The sequence below is a fragment of the Trichomycterus rosablanca genome, chromosome 7 (assembly GCF_030014385.1).
Source record: "Trichomycterus rosablanca isolate fTriRos1 chromosome 7, fTriRos1.hap1, whole genome shotgun sequence".
NCBI lineage: Eukaryota > Metazoa > Chordata > Actinopteri > Siluriformes > Trichomycteridae > Trichomycterus > Trichomycterus rosablanca.
In genome coordinates, this window is record NC_085994.1 from 21,299,997 (window position 1) to 21,314,808 (window position 14,812).

At 39.5% G+C, this 14,812-nt stretch overlaps 1 protein-coding gene across 3 annotated transcripts in view; it reads right to left on the reverse strand.

Annotated features, from left to right (window-relative positions):
• Positions 1-14,699, reverse strand: part of brpf3b (bromodomain and PHD finger containing, 3b) — a 29,697-nt gene extending 14,998 nt beyond the window's left edge. For 2 of the 3 annotated variants that reach the window (XM_062999129.1, XM_062999127.1), the window contains exons 1-4: positions 14,300-14,699; positions 9,058-10,609; positions 3,353-3,509; positions 2,012-2,143 (exon numbers count right to left, since the gene is read on the reverse strand). In XM_062999129.1, the coding sequence (XP_062855199.1) occupies positions 2,012-2,143; positions 3,353-3,509; positions 9,058-10,577 (1,809 nt within the window). In that variant the 5' untranslated portion in view covers positions 10,578-10,609; positions 14,300-14,699. Of the gene's footprint in view, positions 1-2,011; positions 2,144-3,352; positions 3,510-9,057; positions 10,610-13,818; positions 13,845-14,299 lie in introns of those variants that run through there. The other variant, XM_062999128.1, reaches the window with a different exon arrangement.
• Between the last annotated feature and the right edge of the window lie 113 nt (positions 14,700-14,812).

Here is a 14,812-nt window from a genome sequence, read left to right on the forward strand (position 1 = left end):
AAGACGTGGGAGGTCAGCCTGTCAGTGCTCAGACCATACGTCGCACACTGCATCAACTCGGTCTGCATGGTCGTCATCCCAGAAGGAAGCTGATGCACAAGAAAGCCCGCAAACAGTTTGCTGAAGACAGGCAGTCCAAGAACATGGATTACTGGAATGCCCTGTGGTCTGACGAGACCAAGATAAACTTGTTTGGCTCAGATGGTGTCCAGCATGTGTGGCGGCGCCCTGGTGAGGAGTACCAAGACAACTGTATCTTGCCTACAGTCAAGCATGGTGGTGGTAGCATCATGGTCTTGGGCTGCATGAGTGCTGCTGGCACTGGGGAGCTGCAGTTCATTGAGGGGAAACATGAATTCCAACATGTACTGTGACATTCTGAAACAGAGCATGATCCCCTCCCTTTGGAAACTGGGCTGCATGGCAGTTTTCCAACACAATAACGACCCCAAACACAACCTCCACGATGACAACTGCCTTGCTGAGGAAGCTGAAGGTAAAGGTGATGGACTAAACCCAATTGAGCACCTGTGGCGCATCCTCAAGTGGAAGGTGGAGCAGTTCAAGGTGTCTAACATCCACCAGCACCGTGATGTCATCATGGAGGAGTGGAAGAGGATTCCAGTAGCAACCTGTGCAGCTCTGGTGAATTCCATGCCCAGGAGGGTTAAGGCAGTGCTGGATAATAATGGTGGTCACACAAAATATTGACACTTTGGGCACAATTTGGACATGTTCACTGTGGGGTGTACTCACTTATGTTGCCAGCTATTTAGACATTAATGGCTGTGTGTTGAGTTATTTTCAGAAGACAGTAAATCTACACTGCTATACAAGCTGTACACTGACTACTCTAAGTTATATCCAAGTTTCATGTCTATAGTGTTGTCCCATGAAAAAATATAATAAAATATTTGCAGACATGTGAGGGGTGTACTCACTTTTGTGAGATACTGTATAACTAAGCCACACAAGGTGGCTAAACCCTGATACTCTGAGTTTACATGGCTTCATTGTTAAATAAATGTATTCAGTTACACATTACAGCTACTATATTAAAAGAGTACAATATTTTTAAAACTACCACAAACAGTCAGGTGTTCTTTTTTGTTCTTTTTTTTATTTTTTCTTTGTTTAATGAACGGATAGTTGAATACACAATGGGTGTGTTCGAAAACCTGGTGCGCTCTCTACATAGACAGCATTTGACGTCGTCCTACGTGCGCTCCAGAGAAGAAGGCTGTTAAAATGTTTAGGTACCTTAAAATGCTGTCTAATAAGGTACCTTAAATTTGAACTATATTTTGACTGTATAATGAGGGAGCATCTGATGCTGTGAAGGCAATCCCAGCATTCAGTGAGGCACAACTTTTCTCACAAAAAATGACAAATATGGAGGACGAATGCAGAGCAACAAACTGAGTTATTTTCAAACGTAAATAAATTCTCACTGATTTTTAATTTGTATAAAGGTGCACAAGTGTCATTTATTTGCAAATTCGGGCTTGTAGGTGACAATTTAACTGTTTTCGGTACACAGAGGGAGATGGTAGTTGACATGCTAGCACGTTGTGCCACCTCATCCCATTGGTTTGAATGTCATGAGGCTAACCGTGTGGAATTGCGGTAATCGCTGTCTAAGTAGTGCGTTCGATTAACCTGACTTATAAGTCGATGACTCGGATTAGAATCCTCTCTACTTAGGCAGCTGCCTTTGTAGGCAGTAGACAGCAAGGTAGCTTACTAGGTTTTCGAGCAGACCCAATATATCTGTGTGTGGTGTATCCCTATATGGCTCAATACCACAAAAACATAAAATGAAAATAATATTCTAGTAATGTGTATTATAGAATTAGGTTTTTGAATAATAACATGTTCCTGTGTAATTATGTTTTCTGAATAACAAGATTTTGTGTTTTAAGAAGTAGCCGTTTGAGTAAAATATGTGATGTTTGTAGTAAATCATTTGATGGTAAAAAAGTCTGGTATTAAAGTAAAACCCTTCTTGTACCTGCTCTTTCTTTAGCTTCTCCCTCTTTCGTATGAGCTCCACCAGAAGTCGTGCTCTCTCCAGATCATGCCTCAACTTTTGCCAGTATTTGAGTTCTTCTTTCACAGCGCTTACCTTTTCATCTGGTTCAGCCTTTAAATTCACACAGAAAAGCACACATTAAAAGACTGTAATATCAAAGACACATAAAAAAACATTATGATATCATAAAATAAGGTAAATAGTTTTTGGCACATTGATTCAAAGCTATTCAACTACAACAACAGGTTCTGGTTATGCCAAGCTCACACTACACGACTTTCCAAGTCGTCAGGTCGCTGTACAGTCCACACTACACGACTGGATCTCTTGTAATCAGGAGTCTTTCAAGTCGGTGTGGCTTTCACACTACACGATCTATCACCAACTGGAACTGCAGGCGAGCTTTTCTGGTCTCCCAAACTACGTTTTGTCTCGAAAACAAATGCGAGAAGTGACGAAAGGTTTAATGATACCACGTTAAAAAATGCATGTCAACAAGTAGCGAGCGATCAAAGTTTGAGGACAGAAATATTGTAAAACTTCCGCTTGCACACCAGCACCGAGTTTCTGAACTTCTCGGTGTTGCCTCCGGTCACCTGGGCGCCATCTAGCAGGCATAATTGCCAGTGCCTGCAGCAGATACTGACTGGCCACCGTATCTGCAGGGAGGGGGCCAGACTATGTGTGGGTGGGTGGTTCTTCATATGCTGTGTAAGGACCCTGATTGGCGGATGAGACACCTGTGCAGAAAGCAGGGGCGAGAAGAGGAGGGCTGTGCACATGTCGGAAGAGGCGTGTACAGCGATGTGCTCTCCTCGGATGCAATCTGGTATCTCTGGTAGCAGCGGAAGACAAAATTGAGTGCGCGGAAAATGGGGAGAAAAATGTATGTCAATGTATTCTGATATAAACTATATTATGCCCTGTCCCACCTTTTTACAACTCCTCTCCTGCATTTCCCCTTACACCGTATCTTGCGTTCTCATTGGCTGTTCGACATAGCACTCACTGCCAGTTGTCCAGATATATGACAAGCTAGACATATAACTTCAGTCGGTGAGCCGCTCGGATCGAGTTGTTGAGCAGTTCACACATAGTGATTAAGAACCGAGTTTCGATCGCCGAGTGAACGCAGAGTTACTCCCGAGCTGGCAAATCTAGCGCCGGTCGTCGAGCGAAAATCAGGGCAAAAATCATGTAGTGTGAACTAGGCATTAGTAGCTGACTTTAAGATACTAACAACTGGCTTATAGGCATTAAGAATATGAAGACCAGAAAAATCAGATGTTAAAAACAAAAGCATTCTAATAAAACACACACCTGATCCACACTTCTCTGGGTCTGCAGATGTGAGTGTAACCGACGAATAAGCGGTACTCCGTTGCGTGACTGCCGTTTCAGTAACCAATAATTGTGCAACCTCTGCATAAAATAGTTCTTTTTTTGGATGATAATTCCTTTAAAAACTTTGTTCAACCTGTGGAAATACAAATGGAAATGAGTACAAACAAGTAATATTTCATGAAATTTAATTTACAAACCCCATTTCAGGAAAAGTTGAGACATTTCATAAAAAATGCCATAAAACAAGAATCTTTGATTTGTTACTTTTCTTGAACCTGCCATAAACCTAAAATCCAGAGAAATCTCAGTCTTTATAGAAAAGTATGAAAAAAAGACAGAATTTTTTTATGTATTTTGTAAATATAAACAAATTTTATACATGCAAACTGTTTTGAAAGACTCCACAATAAGCAGGTAAACTGGTAACAGGTATAAAGAGTATAAAAGGAGAATCCACCAAAGGCTCAGCCTTTTCTAGCAAAGATGGGTAGCTTAACACTTTGTGTCAAACATAGTAAATGCAAAAAGAACTTTCCTAAATGCAAGATTGCAAATAATGTATAATATATGCATAATATAAATAACAATGCAAAATGATTTAGGAAATCAGGGCTCAGTCTGTATAGAGCAAGGCCAGAAACCCCTGTTGAATCGAAGTGCCCGCCAATGCCTTAGACGGCACTGCATTAAAAACTAGAAAAAAAAACTCTACAGTAATAAATATAGCCACACATGCTGATGGGTAATTTGGAAAACCGTTGGCACTTAACACAATCTACCACTGCATAAAAAAATGCAACCTGAAACTCAATTACACAAAGAGCAAGCCATACATCAATTCTGTGCAGAAACACCACTGAATGGAATTACATGCTGTGGTTAGATTCCACATTTTAGCTGTTATTAATGAAGTGCAAAAGCCAGTATATGATACAATATGGGGTAGCATTAGTGGTCAAGGGTTGGCAGCTTACATATGAGTAAAGATACATATACAGTGGTGTTCAAAAAAATAGCAGTCCAACACCATTAACTTGATAAATCAAAATTTTTAGTAGAAATGCTATTTCTACATAGCAAAAAATTTACTTGAAAGTGTAGTAGAGTATTGAAAACAAAACAAACCCAACAATTAGGACATGCATGCTGCTCATTCTGAGTAATCGAAGCATTGATTGAAAGGGGGTTGTTCAAAATAATAGCAGTGACTTCAATTGGTGAAGTCATTCATTCTGCAGAAGAACGGGTGTCAATTTTGGCCCTTATTTAAGGTAGGAGGGGGGGGCAAATGTTGCACAGATTTGTCATAGCGCATTTCCTTCTGAAATACTGGGTAAAATGGGTTGTTCCAGACATTGTTCTGATGAACAGCGTACTTTGATTAAAAAGTTGATTTTAGAGGGAAAAACATACAGAGAAGTGCAGCAAATGATAGACTGCTCAGCTAAAATGATCTCAAATGCCTTAAAGTGACAACCAAAACCTGAAAGATGCAGAAGGAAGCGTGGAACTACTGTTTGAATGGATCAAAGAATAGCCAGAATGGCAAAGGTTCAGCCAGTGATCACCTCCAGAAAGATCAAGGAACATCTGAAGTTCCCAGTAAGTACAGAAGATGATTAAGTGAAGCCAATTTACCAGCAAGAACTCCTTGCAAAGTCCCGTTGTTAAGAAAAAGACGTGTCCTGAATGGGTTCAAATTTCCCAAAGAACACATTGACTGGTCCAAAGAGAAATGGCTCAACATTTTGTGGACTGGTGAAAGCAAAATTGTTCTTTTTGGGTCTAGTGGCCATAGACAGTATGTCAGAGGACCCTCGAGCACTGAATTCAAGCCAAAGTTCACTGTGAAGACAGTAAAGCATGGTGGTACAAAACTATGATATGGGGATGTTTTTCATACCATGGTGTTACGTCTATTTATCACATACGAGGGATCATTGATCAGTTTAAATATATCAGAATACTTGAGGAGATCATGTTGCCCTATGTCGATGAAGAAATGCCCTTAAAATGGGTGTTTTAACATGACAATGACCCAAAACATCTTGGTTACAGACAAACAAGATTGAGGTAATAGAGTGACCAGCCCAATCCCCTGACTTCAATCCCAGAGAGAACTTGTGGGCTGACGTCTGAAACGCGTTTTTTTGAGGCAAAACCCAAAAATGCAGAAGAACTGTGGAATGTAGTCTAATCATCCTGGACTGGAATACCTGTTCAGAGGTGCCAGAAGTTGGTCGACTCCATGCAACACAGATCTCGGAAACAATTGTTATGCCACTAAATATTAGTTCAGTAATTTAAAGTAAAGTGAAACCTCAAACATTTTCAGTTTATAAATACATTTTTTGAGTTTTTAAAGAAAAATGCTGGCACTGCTATTTTTTTGAACAGCCTAATATTCATTTTTCTTAACTTTCTGTAAAGGATTAACACAAACTGGCTAAATGTTGTTAATGTTTTGATTTAGAATTAAAAGTGTAGTATTTTCAGTGCATTTGCATTTATGGAAATAAAAGTTATTATAATGATTTTGTGCTTTATTCACTTTTTTAAAATCACTGCTATTTTTGAACACTACTGTACTGACATGACAAGGTGATGTTACCTTTTGTTTTAGGACAACCTCATGTTATATATTCTCAGTACCATGTACTGGCCTACAATATACTTGTCCTTGATCCTGTCTCTTTACTTGTTAGGTCCAAAATGTCCCTTGTATTTATTGCAAGTCTATGTATTTTTTGCACTTTATCTGCACTGTGTATACTGTATTGTTTGCACCATGGTCCTGGAGGATTGTTCTTTCATTTCAGTATGTACTTAAATATACAGCTGAAATGACAATAAAGCCTCTTGAAACTGAACATGCTTCTGTCCCATGTAGCAGGCATCAAATTCAAAATTAGTTTCATTAGGGTTGTCTTTTCTACATTTGTCAGTTACATTTCAAGAAAAATACTATATTGTACAAATTACATGAGGTTTGTAAAAATAAATACATTTTAGATATGATTATATGCTTTGATAAATCAAATAAATACAGTGGACCCTTGACTTACGAATTTAATTGGTTACGAAGGACTGTTCTTAAGTCAAAATGTTCATTAGTTAAACCTATTTTTCCCATAAGAAATAATGTAAATAGAATTAATTCGTGCCAGACCTCCCAAACCCCCCACCTTACCTGACCTCTCTAATGTCTTAAATGGTCTTTTTTTGTTATAAATACAATGTAGTTGCCCTTAAATTATAGAATAGATAATGCTGTAATAAACAACAATACACAGTAGTACTGTACATAAAACACACATCACATTTCAGTACAGTACGTGTGCTTTACTATACACCATAATACATTTCCTTCGTTTTTTTTTTTATAAAATTTGATCTACTAGAAACAACAACTCTCATATTTCTCTATTATTTCCTTCTTTATTTCAATAGTATTGCATTTTGTAGGTGTAATTGCACGAAAGAATAACTTCCTTCTTCTCTCTTACTAACTGTCCCCTCTGTCTGATACACAGTGGCAGCAATTATACAACAACAAACAGTAATAGATTTGTTTTATTTTCTCACCACTACGATTCTCTGCACATTCTTTGGGGACATTTTAATACAGAATTTTACAAAATATAAAGAACACACCGAAAAATGCCTCCTAAAGTTGAACATGCTTCTGTCCCAAGTTAGCATGTAGCAGGCATCAAATTCAAAATTAGTTTAATTAGGTTTGTCTTTTCTACATTTGTCAGTTACATTTCAAGACAATAAACAGTTCACACATTCTGGTCAATACTATATTTTACAAATTACATGGGGTTTGTAAAAATAAATTTTACAAAATATAAAGAAAACACCAAAAAACACTGTCCGCTCACTGTGTGTGTGTGTATGTGTGTATATATATATATATATATATATATATATATATATATATATATATATATATATATACAGTATATATACATATACAGAGAGAGAGAGAGAGAGAGAGAGAGAGAAAGAGAGAGACGGTCTGAGTCAACTTGTTCGTGATGTCACGTGTTTCGCGAATTTTAGTTCGTAATCCGAAATTTGTTTGTACGTTAAGTTGAAAAAGATTATTCGTAACCCAAAATGTTCGTATGGTAAACTGTTCGTAACTCAAGGGTCAACTGTACAAGAAATCTAATTTGCGATGAGCAGGTTACATGCTTTTGAGTCTATATGAGTCAGTCAGTAATTTAACTTAGTGTGATATTTACAGTAAAGTTGTTTACTTGCTACATAACTACTTTAAACTCCAGTAACAGTTACCTTCTAATTAAATTATTTTATTCACAAAGTAGTACTGACACACATTGTCATTTATTACATTTTACCTTGTAATACATGCACATTTATAGCATGACCTTATCAAAGGAAAACCACATGTCTACATGGTTTAACCTGTTACTTTTCAGTTGCATGTTTATACAGCGGATATAGAAAGTCTATACACCCTTGTTAAACTGCAAATATTTTGTGATGTAATCATTTCAGATTTATTTCCACCTTTAATGTGACCTATAATCTGTGCAATTCAATTGAAAAACATAATAAAATTGTTTAGAGGGAAAAAAAAGTTTGCATAAGTGTGCACAACCTCTTATAATTAGGGGTCGTGAGTGTGTTCGATCTAAACCAATCACAAACTCAAGTTAAATAGTAATCAGTAGCCATGGTCCACAAAGAGCTTACAAAACATGAGATCTAATTGTTAAAAGGTATCAATCAGGAGAAGCATACATAAAATATCCAAGGCATTACTTATATCATGAATTAGGCCCTATTTAATTCACTGCCGTAAAAATGTACAGTCAAGGACCGTGAAATAAGCCATTTCCCATGTAATATGCAATTTGCTTTGAAATTCAAAATTTAAGGTTTGTGTTTGGTGATTTAACATTTTTTTATTCACGTAGCGTATGAAATATGAGGCGGTCCTAGCAATCATACTGATAATCAATCTGTGGTGTAGTGTGCTGACAATGTGTGATGTATGTGTTTACATATTGACTGCATTTTGCCCCTTTAAGGATTCCATAATGTAAAAGTGTGCTTCTCTACACACGTGATCTTTCAGTAGTCTGTTCTGCGCCTCAAAAGAACAAGCCAGTAAAGTATTATGTTTCCGATTGTTTGTCTATGCACCGTTTATTTCTTTCTTTATAAACTCAGCAAACTCTAAAGATGCTAAGTTACATTAGCAATCGGTTAGAAAATGTCCAAGATGTGGAAGTGTAAAGCAGCTAAAAACACTATTCGGATAACTGAGTTCCCAACCAATTATGTGGACACGGGGGGCATCATTCAATTTATTATTATTCATCATTCCATTTATTAGTGTTATTTAATGACTGCTGTGAAATGTGGCAAAAAAATCTGTGAAATCTGTGATTTTTGAAAAACGAGGTCAGTGAAATTAGGCACATTTTCCTGTGAATTTAGTAACAGGAGTCACAGGAGATGCCCTCGCAATCTTGACATTTGGAGTGGGCAGAGTGGGCAATGATTGCCAAGTCAAAATGCAGTTGGGCTCCCAAGCAAGACCTCTAACTCTCAAATGCACAAATTGTATTCAGTTACAACTGAAGGTCACTTTGGATAAAAGCGTCTGCTAAAGGCCTCAAATGTCATGTAAATGTGCTTACCTTTGAGAAGGAATCTGTGGCACAGTGACCAGCGGTGTTACTGCTTTTTTGGATGTAATGTCTGGGCTTTTCTTCCCCTTCTTTTTATTATTACTGACCTCCTTTTTATTGCTTTGTGAGCATGTCTTCAGCAGGGGTACTGGAGCATAGGCACTCCTTCCTCGATTGGCTCTGCCCACCAGCACCCTTCCCATATTATCTTCATCATCTGATCCCTCCTTCTCAGAAGGTGAGTGCGCCTCGCAAAATGCTGTCTTTTTCACAGAGAAGGTTGTACCGTTAGCCGTTGTCTCTCGGACAGACTCGATTTTCATGAACAGCCCGGCCCTCTGGGCACAGGTGACATGGAAGGCTGTGTAGCAATTGGCCTTATGGCACTGGATGGAGGCTCCATGTCCCTTTTGTCTGCACAGGTAGCATGTAAGTCTCCAGCGAGCACTTGGGATGTTGTTTACACCCTCGACGGGTTCGAGGAACACCGTGTTTGCGAAGCACACCTCTGGAATCCAGATGGCACAAACTACGTGCGCCCAATGGCCGTCGCTTGTCTGCTTAAAGGCGCCGCCCTGGTTTGGACAGAGCACGCAGTTTACCGGTCGGGAAGGTGACTGCAAACAGCGCCGGCATAGCCATGGACCCTCGGGTACATACGGTACACCGTAGCACTCCTGGTGTACGGCTAGGTTGCACACATCACAAAACAAAATGACATTGCTGTTGAGGCACTCATCATCCAGGCACACGCAGCAGAAAGCGTCCTCGTCTACAGAATTTTGTGGAATCCTTGATTCCAGGAAGGCCTCCTTCTCCAGCCGGTCCATTACAGTCTCGAACGTGTCTGCAGAGACAGGTGGTTGTCCCTCAGACTTCCGTTTCTCGTTCACCATCTCTAGCCAGGCTGTGTCCTCCTCGTCCATGTCATACTCTGCTTCGGCCTCCAGCTCCTCTTGTGATTTCTCTATGAAACGGTAGTAGGCTGCAGGAAGAGGTGGAGCCTCTAAAGGCTCAAACGAGTCCAGAACTCTGAGAGTGGGCTCAGGTAAGCGAGAATGGTTATTACTGTGCCCATGGGTGGAGTTTTGCAATTTATTCTGTCCTTGTGCGTTCTGAGAGGAAGAAGATACATGTTTAGAGTCCTTTTTCTTGCCCTTATGACCTCCTGGCCTGCGTGCCGGACTGGACACGCTGGTTGCAGGTGGCTGCTCACTGTTTTCTTTGTTGCTGTTGCACTCTGCCATGTCCTGCGCCATCATCTCGTCCTCTGTGATAATGGCCAGTGGGTCGAAGATGCTGATGCGGTGCAGCCGCCCATCCAGATCCACCTCCACTATCTTCTGGGCCTGGGCGTAGGTCAGAGTCTCTCGAGTCGGTGAGATCTTAAGTCTGTAGGGTGAGGGTGGGCGAGGCTGTGACACAACTGCTACCACCTGACCAGTACCACACTCTTGAGGTGCAGGAGCGTCTTTTTTCTTGTCACCCATATTGACGGGCAAAGCTCCTTTTCGACGTGGCTTCCTCATTGTTACTGTTTTTAGCCCCAGCAAGCCTGGGCCTACGTAGACACAAACACACATTAAATTTCATTTACAAATAAACTTTAAGTAGAAATTCAAAAGTAATTAGGACCTAGGTAACAGGTAAATAATGCATACACAATTTAAAGTAATATGCTGAATTTGCAAATGTTAACAACACTTTATAGTTGCAAATCGATATTTGCAAAAGCGTACTATCCCGCCTACCACCAAGCATGATTAAATGACTTTTGTCAGCTTTGTGGAAGATCCAAAATATGTAGATCATTGACTGCAGCTTGAGAACTGTAATTGTGGGCCACAGATATTAAAACAATAGGTTACACTTCTCAGACTGCAAGGATTGGTTCACTACTTTCACAATGAACAACTTAGCATTATAATTTTACATTATTAAACGATTCAGAAAATCCAGTTCAGATGTGAACGGTTTAAAACTGACTCTAGATTTAGAATGCTGAAGTGGTTCTGCTCAGTGTTCAGTTTATGTCATGAACATCTTATCGCCTACACTTGATGAGTGCAGCTGCAGTACAGCGCTGTGAACGGAGGGCCACACCCTCTACCGCACTCCTTCCCCGTCTCGGTGCAGGCCCCTTATCTGAACAACAGGCCAATCGTTGCTCATGTAGCCGCTCAGCCTTAGCCAGCAAGACAGAGCCGAGATTCGATACGATGTATTCGAGATCTCAGCTCTGGTGAACAGCGTGTGTTTTACCGCTGCGCCACCTGAGCGGCTAAGACTTTATTTTTTTAGGAGAAATAATAAAAGGAAACTTCATAATTTCATTATTTGTCTTTAATTTCATTTTGTTTAAAAAATTGGGGGAAAATTGTATCGTGAACCCAGTATCGTGAATCGTATTGCATCGTGGGTAGAGTGTATCGTTACATCCCTAATAAAATATAAAGTGATGTGATTCAATAAACTCAGTGATGTGTATAATTTATTGAGACACTATAAGCTTGTCGGTTGTCATTTACCTGTGAACTGATGACAGTTATCAGTTAAAAGAAAAAGACAATATTTGTATTCATACTTGAACCTATGCCAAAAATGAAAACCTAGGCAAAGTGGTGCAACAGCACTGAAAACCTAAAGTGAGTGACAAAAGAACACAATAACAAATTGTAAAAAAAATCAGAAAATTTGAATCTGAATGGCGCAGAGTGAAATGTGGTTATTTAACTGCCAATCAACAGTAGACTGCAGAATTGTGTGATTTTCCATCTAAAACAGCCTTTCATATTACAGAGGAAAAAAAAGGAAAAGCACACAAAGTTCTAAAGTAAAATTGAGAAAAACTAAGCTAATAAAATAGTGTGTAGTGTTTAAAACAATGAAACTCAGCAAGTATGTGTGCTTAATAGATTTCTGAACTAGCAAATTAAGCTTCCAATGGTATAACAGGGTAGAATTTGTAGATGATTTGCCAAAAACTTTTGAGTTTATGCCATAGACATAATTTTTTTTATATATATATATATATATATAATCCATCTTAATTGAAAGATAGAATTGAGAGGTGAGACGGTGCACTGCAGCAAGACCTCTGATGTGGTCTAATAATCCCAACAGTTTAGGTGTGAGAGCTGGAACAGGTGCTGACAGAACCATATTGGGGAAAACAGTGAAGTTAATGTCTCAGTCTGTAATAATCAGTCTGTGGCCAAAATATTTCCTGAATTAAAGTTCTGTTTTTGGTCATTTAAACCAAGAAAGCACAATTTGAAACTTATTACAAACATCCAAAGCCATTGCTTTAGCAGCAGTGGGTAATGTTACATGTAAAATTACACTGATTAGCCATAACATTAAAACCACCTCCCTTGTTTCTACACTTACTGTCCATTTTATCAGCTCCACTTACCATATAGAAGCACTTTGCAGTTCTACAATTACTGACTGTAGTCCATCTGTTTCTCTGCATGCTTTGTTAGCCCCCTTTCATGCTGTTCTTTAATGGTCAGGACTCTCGCAGGACCACTACAGAGCAGGTATTATTTGGGTGGTGAATCATTCTCAGCACTGCAGTGACACTGACATGGTGGTGGTGTGTTAGTGTGTGTTGTGCTGGTATGAGTGGATAAGACACAGCAATGCTGATGGAGTTTTAAAACACCTCACTGTCACTGCTGGATTGAAAATAGTCCAACCAAAAATATCCAGCCAACAGCGCCCTGTGACCACTGATTAAGATATTAAAGGTGACCGACTCAAACAGCAGCAGTAGATGAGCGATCGACTCTGACTTTACATCTACAAGGTGGACCAACTAGGTAGGAGTGTCTAATAAGAGTGGACAGTGAGTGGACACTGTATTTAAAAACTCCAGCAGCGCTGCTGTGTCTGATCCACTCATACCAGCACAACACACACACTAACATGCCACCACCATGTCATTGTCACTGCAGTGCTGAGAATGATCCACCACCCAAATAATAGCTTCTCTGAGGTGGTTCTGTGGGGGTCCTGAACATTAAAGAACAGGGTAAAAGCAGGCTAAAAAGGTATGCAGAGAAACAGATGGACTACAGTCAGAACTACAAAGTGCTTCTATATGGTAAGTGGAGCTGATAAAATGGACAGTGAGTGTAGAAACAAGAAGGTGGTTTTAATGTTATGGCTGATCAGTGTATATGCCCAATACAATTTAACATGTTGTCCAAGTCAAATAAAGGCAAGCCAAGGCAAGGCAAGCCAAATAAAGGTATTTGATTCAGTAGCAAGTTTTTAAATCAGGGCTTTTAAAGAGCACTTGCAGTAAACAATATGACTAAAGTTATGACAGCCTTGACATCTGATGAGAATCATTACCATGTTGATAATATATTGCAATATCGATATAAAAATCGCTTAACCCTACAGAAACCTGACACTTTACAACGTATATAAAACCAGCAACAAACAGCACATATTAAGGTGAAGCAGAAAGAGGCGTTATCTACATAACTGTATTTGTTTAAAGATACAGTAATATAAAGTAATGGCAAATAAGATACAAGTTAGTTTCAGGCCGCCCTCGCTGTGTTTTTATTTTGCTGTCTCTGGAGGCGGGACTTTCATATTCTACTTGAGGCCTGTGGCACTTCGTCTTTTATCGCTTTAACATTTGATAATTTTAGATAAACACACAGTCTGAACACTGTGACACTTTTTATATTGGCTGTAATAAGAAGTTTAGTTAATATTGCAGAAAAGTTGTATTGAAGTTGTCGACTTTACCGTCGTCAGAGACAAGCCTGACCGCCGCCAAGAATGTAGCAAGTTTTATAGACATAGGTGCACCGAAACAGCCAATCAGCGTCGTCGGAAAGAGACACGGAGTGCTATTCTGACCAATCATATGCGAGCTAGATGGTCAGTTCTAGAATGAAATGTCTGCCATGTTAACAGCAGAAGTTCAGGTAGAAGTCATGGTAACAGCACAAAACGCACAATATGTGTTACAGAGTACAAATGCACCGTCATATGAACTGTAAATAGAAGTGAATAAAGCAGCATACACTATAAAACAGTGGATATTATACCGACTAAGCTGGTTAGCTTTAAAGCCCAATACAAACTCCTATCTGCTTGTAAACCTATTATTCAGGCAGGTTAATGTTTGGTAGCTGATACTGAGCGAGCTGGTGTAATGTTTTAGCTTCCTGTTGACCAAACAGCTATTAAATATGCATTAAAAGCATATGCACAAAGAATTTACCTTCTTTTGAAGCACAAACGATGTGTATTTGACGCCAAAGACGCTTTTCCCGCTACCGCTAGCTTGTGGGTTTTCCGAAAAGCCGGTCAAATTGTTCGATAAAGGACAGTTTATCCACTCAGTCAGTCATTATACGGTGGTAGAAATGTCTCCCCGGGCTCACACAGGAAGATAACTCCATTGCTACTGCATATACACAATTCACAGTGCCAGTATGAACTGATTTCCCTGACAGAAAGTAGAAAGCTAGGCTAGCTGGCTATTTTCAGCCACCTAGCTGCTAGCGTAGCTGTGCCAGGTTAGCTAGTACAGTGGGAGAGAGCAGGGCTTTCAGTCAACAGACCGAGAACACGCCCCTTCTTCACACAACAACATGCTTACACTTAAACATTTATCACATTTTATCTAAAACATATTAAGTACAGTGCATTTAAAGCATTTTTTATAATGTATAAATGTGTATTCGCAAATGCTGCGCCACTGCTCATGGTGCAAGTAAAGGTACAACTTTCC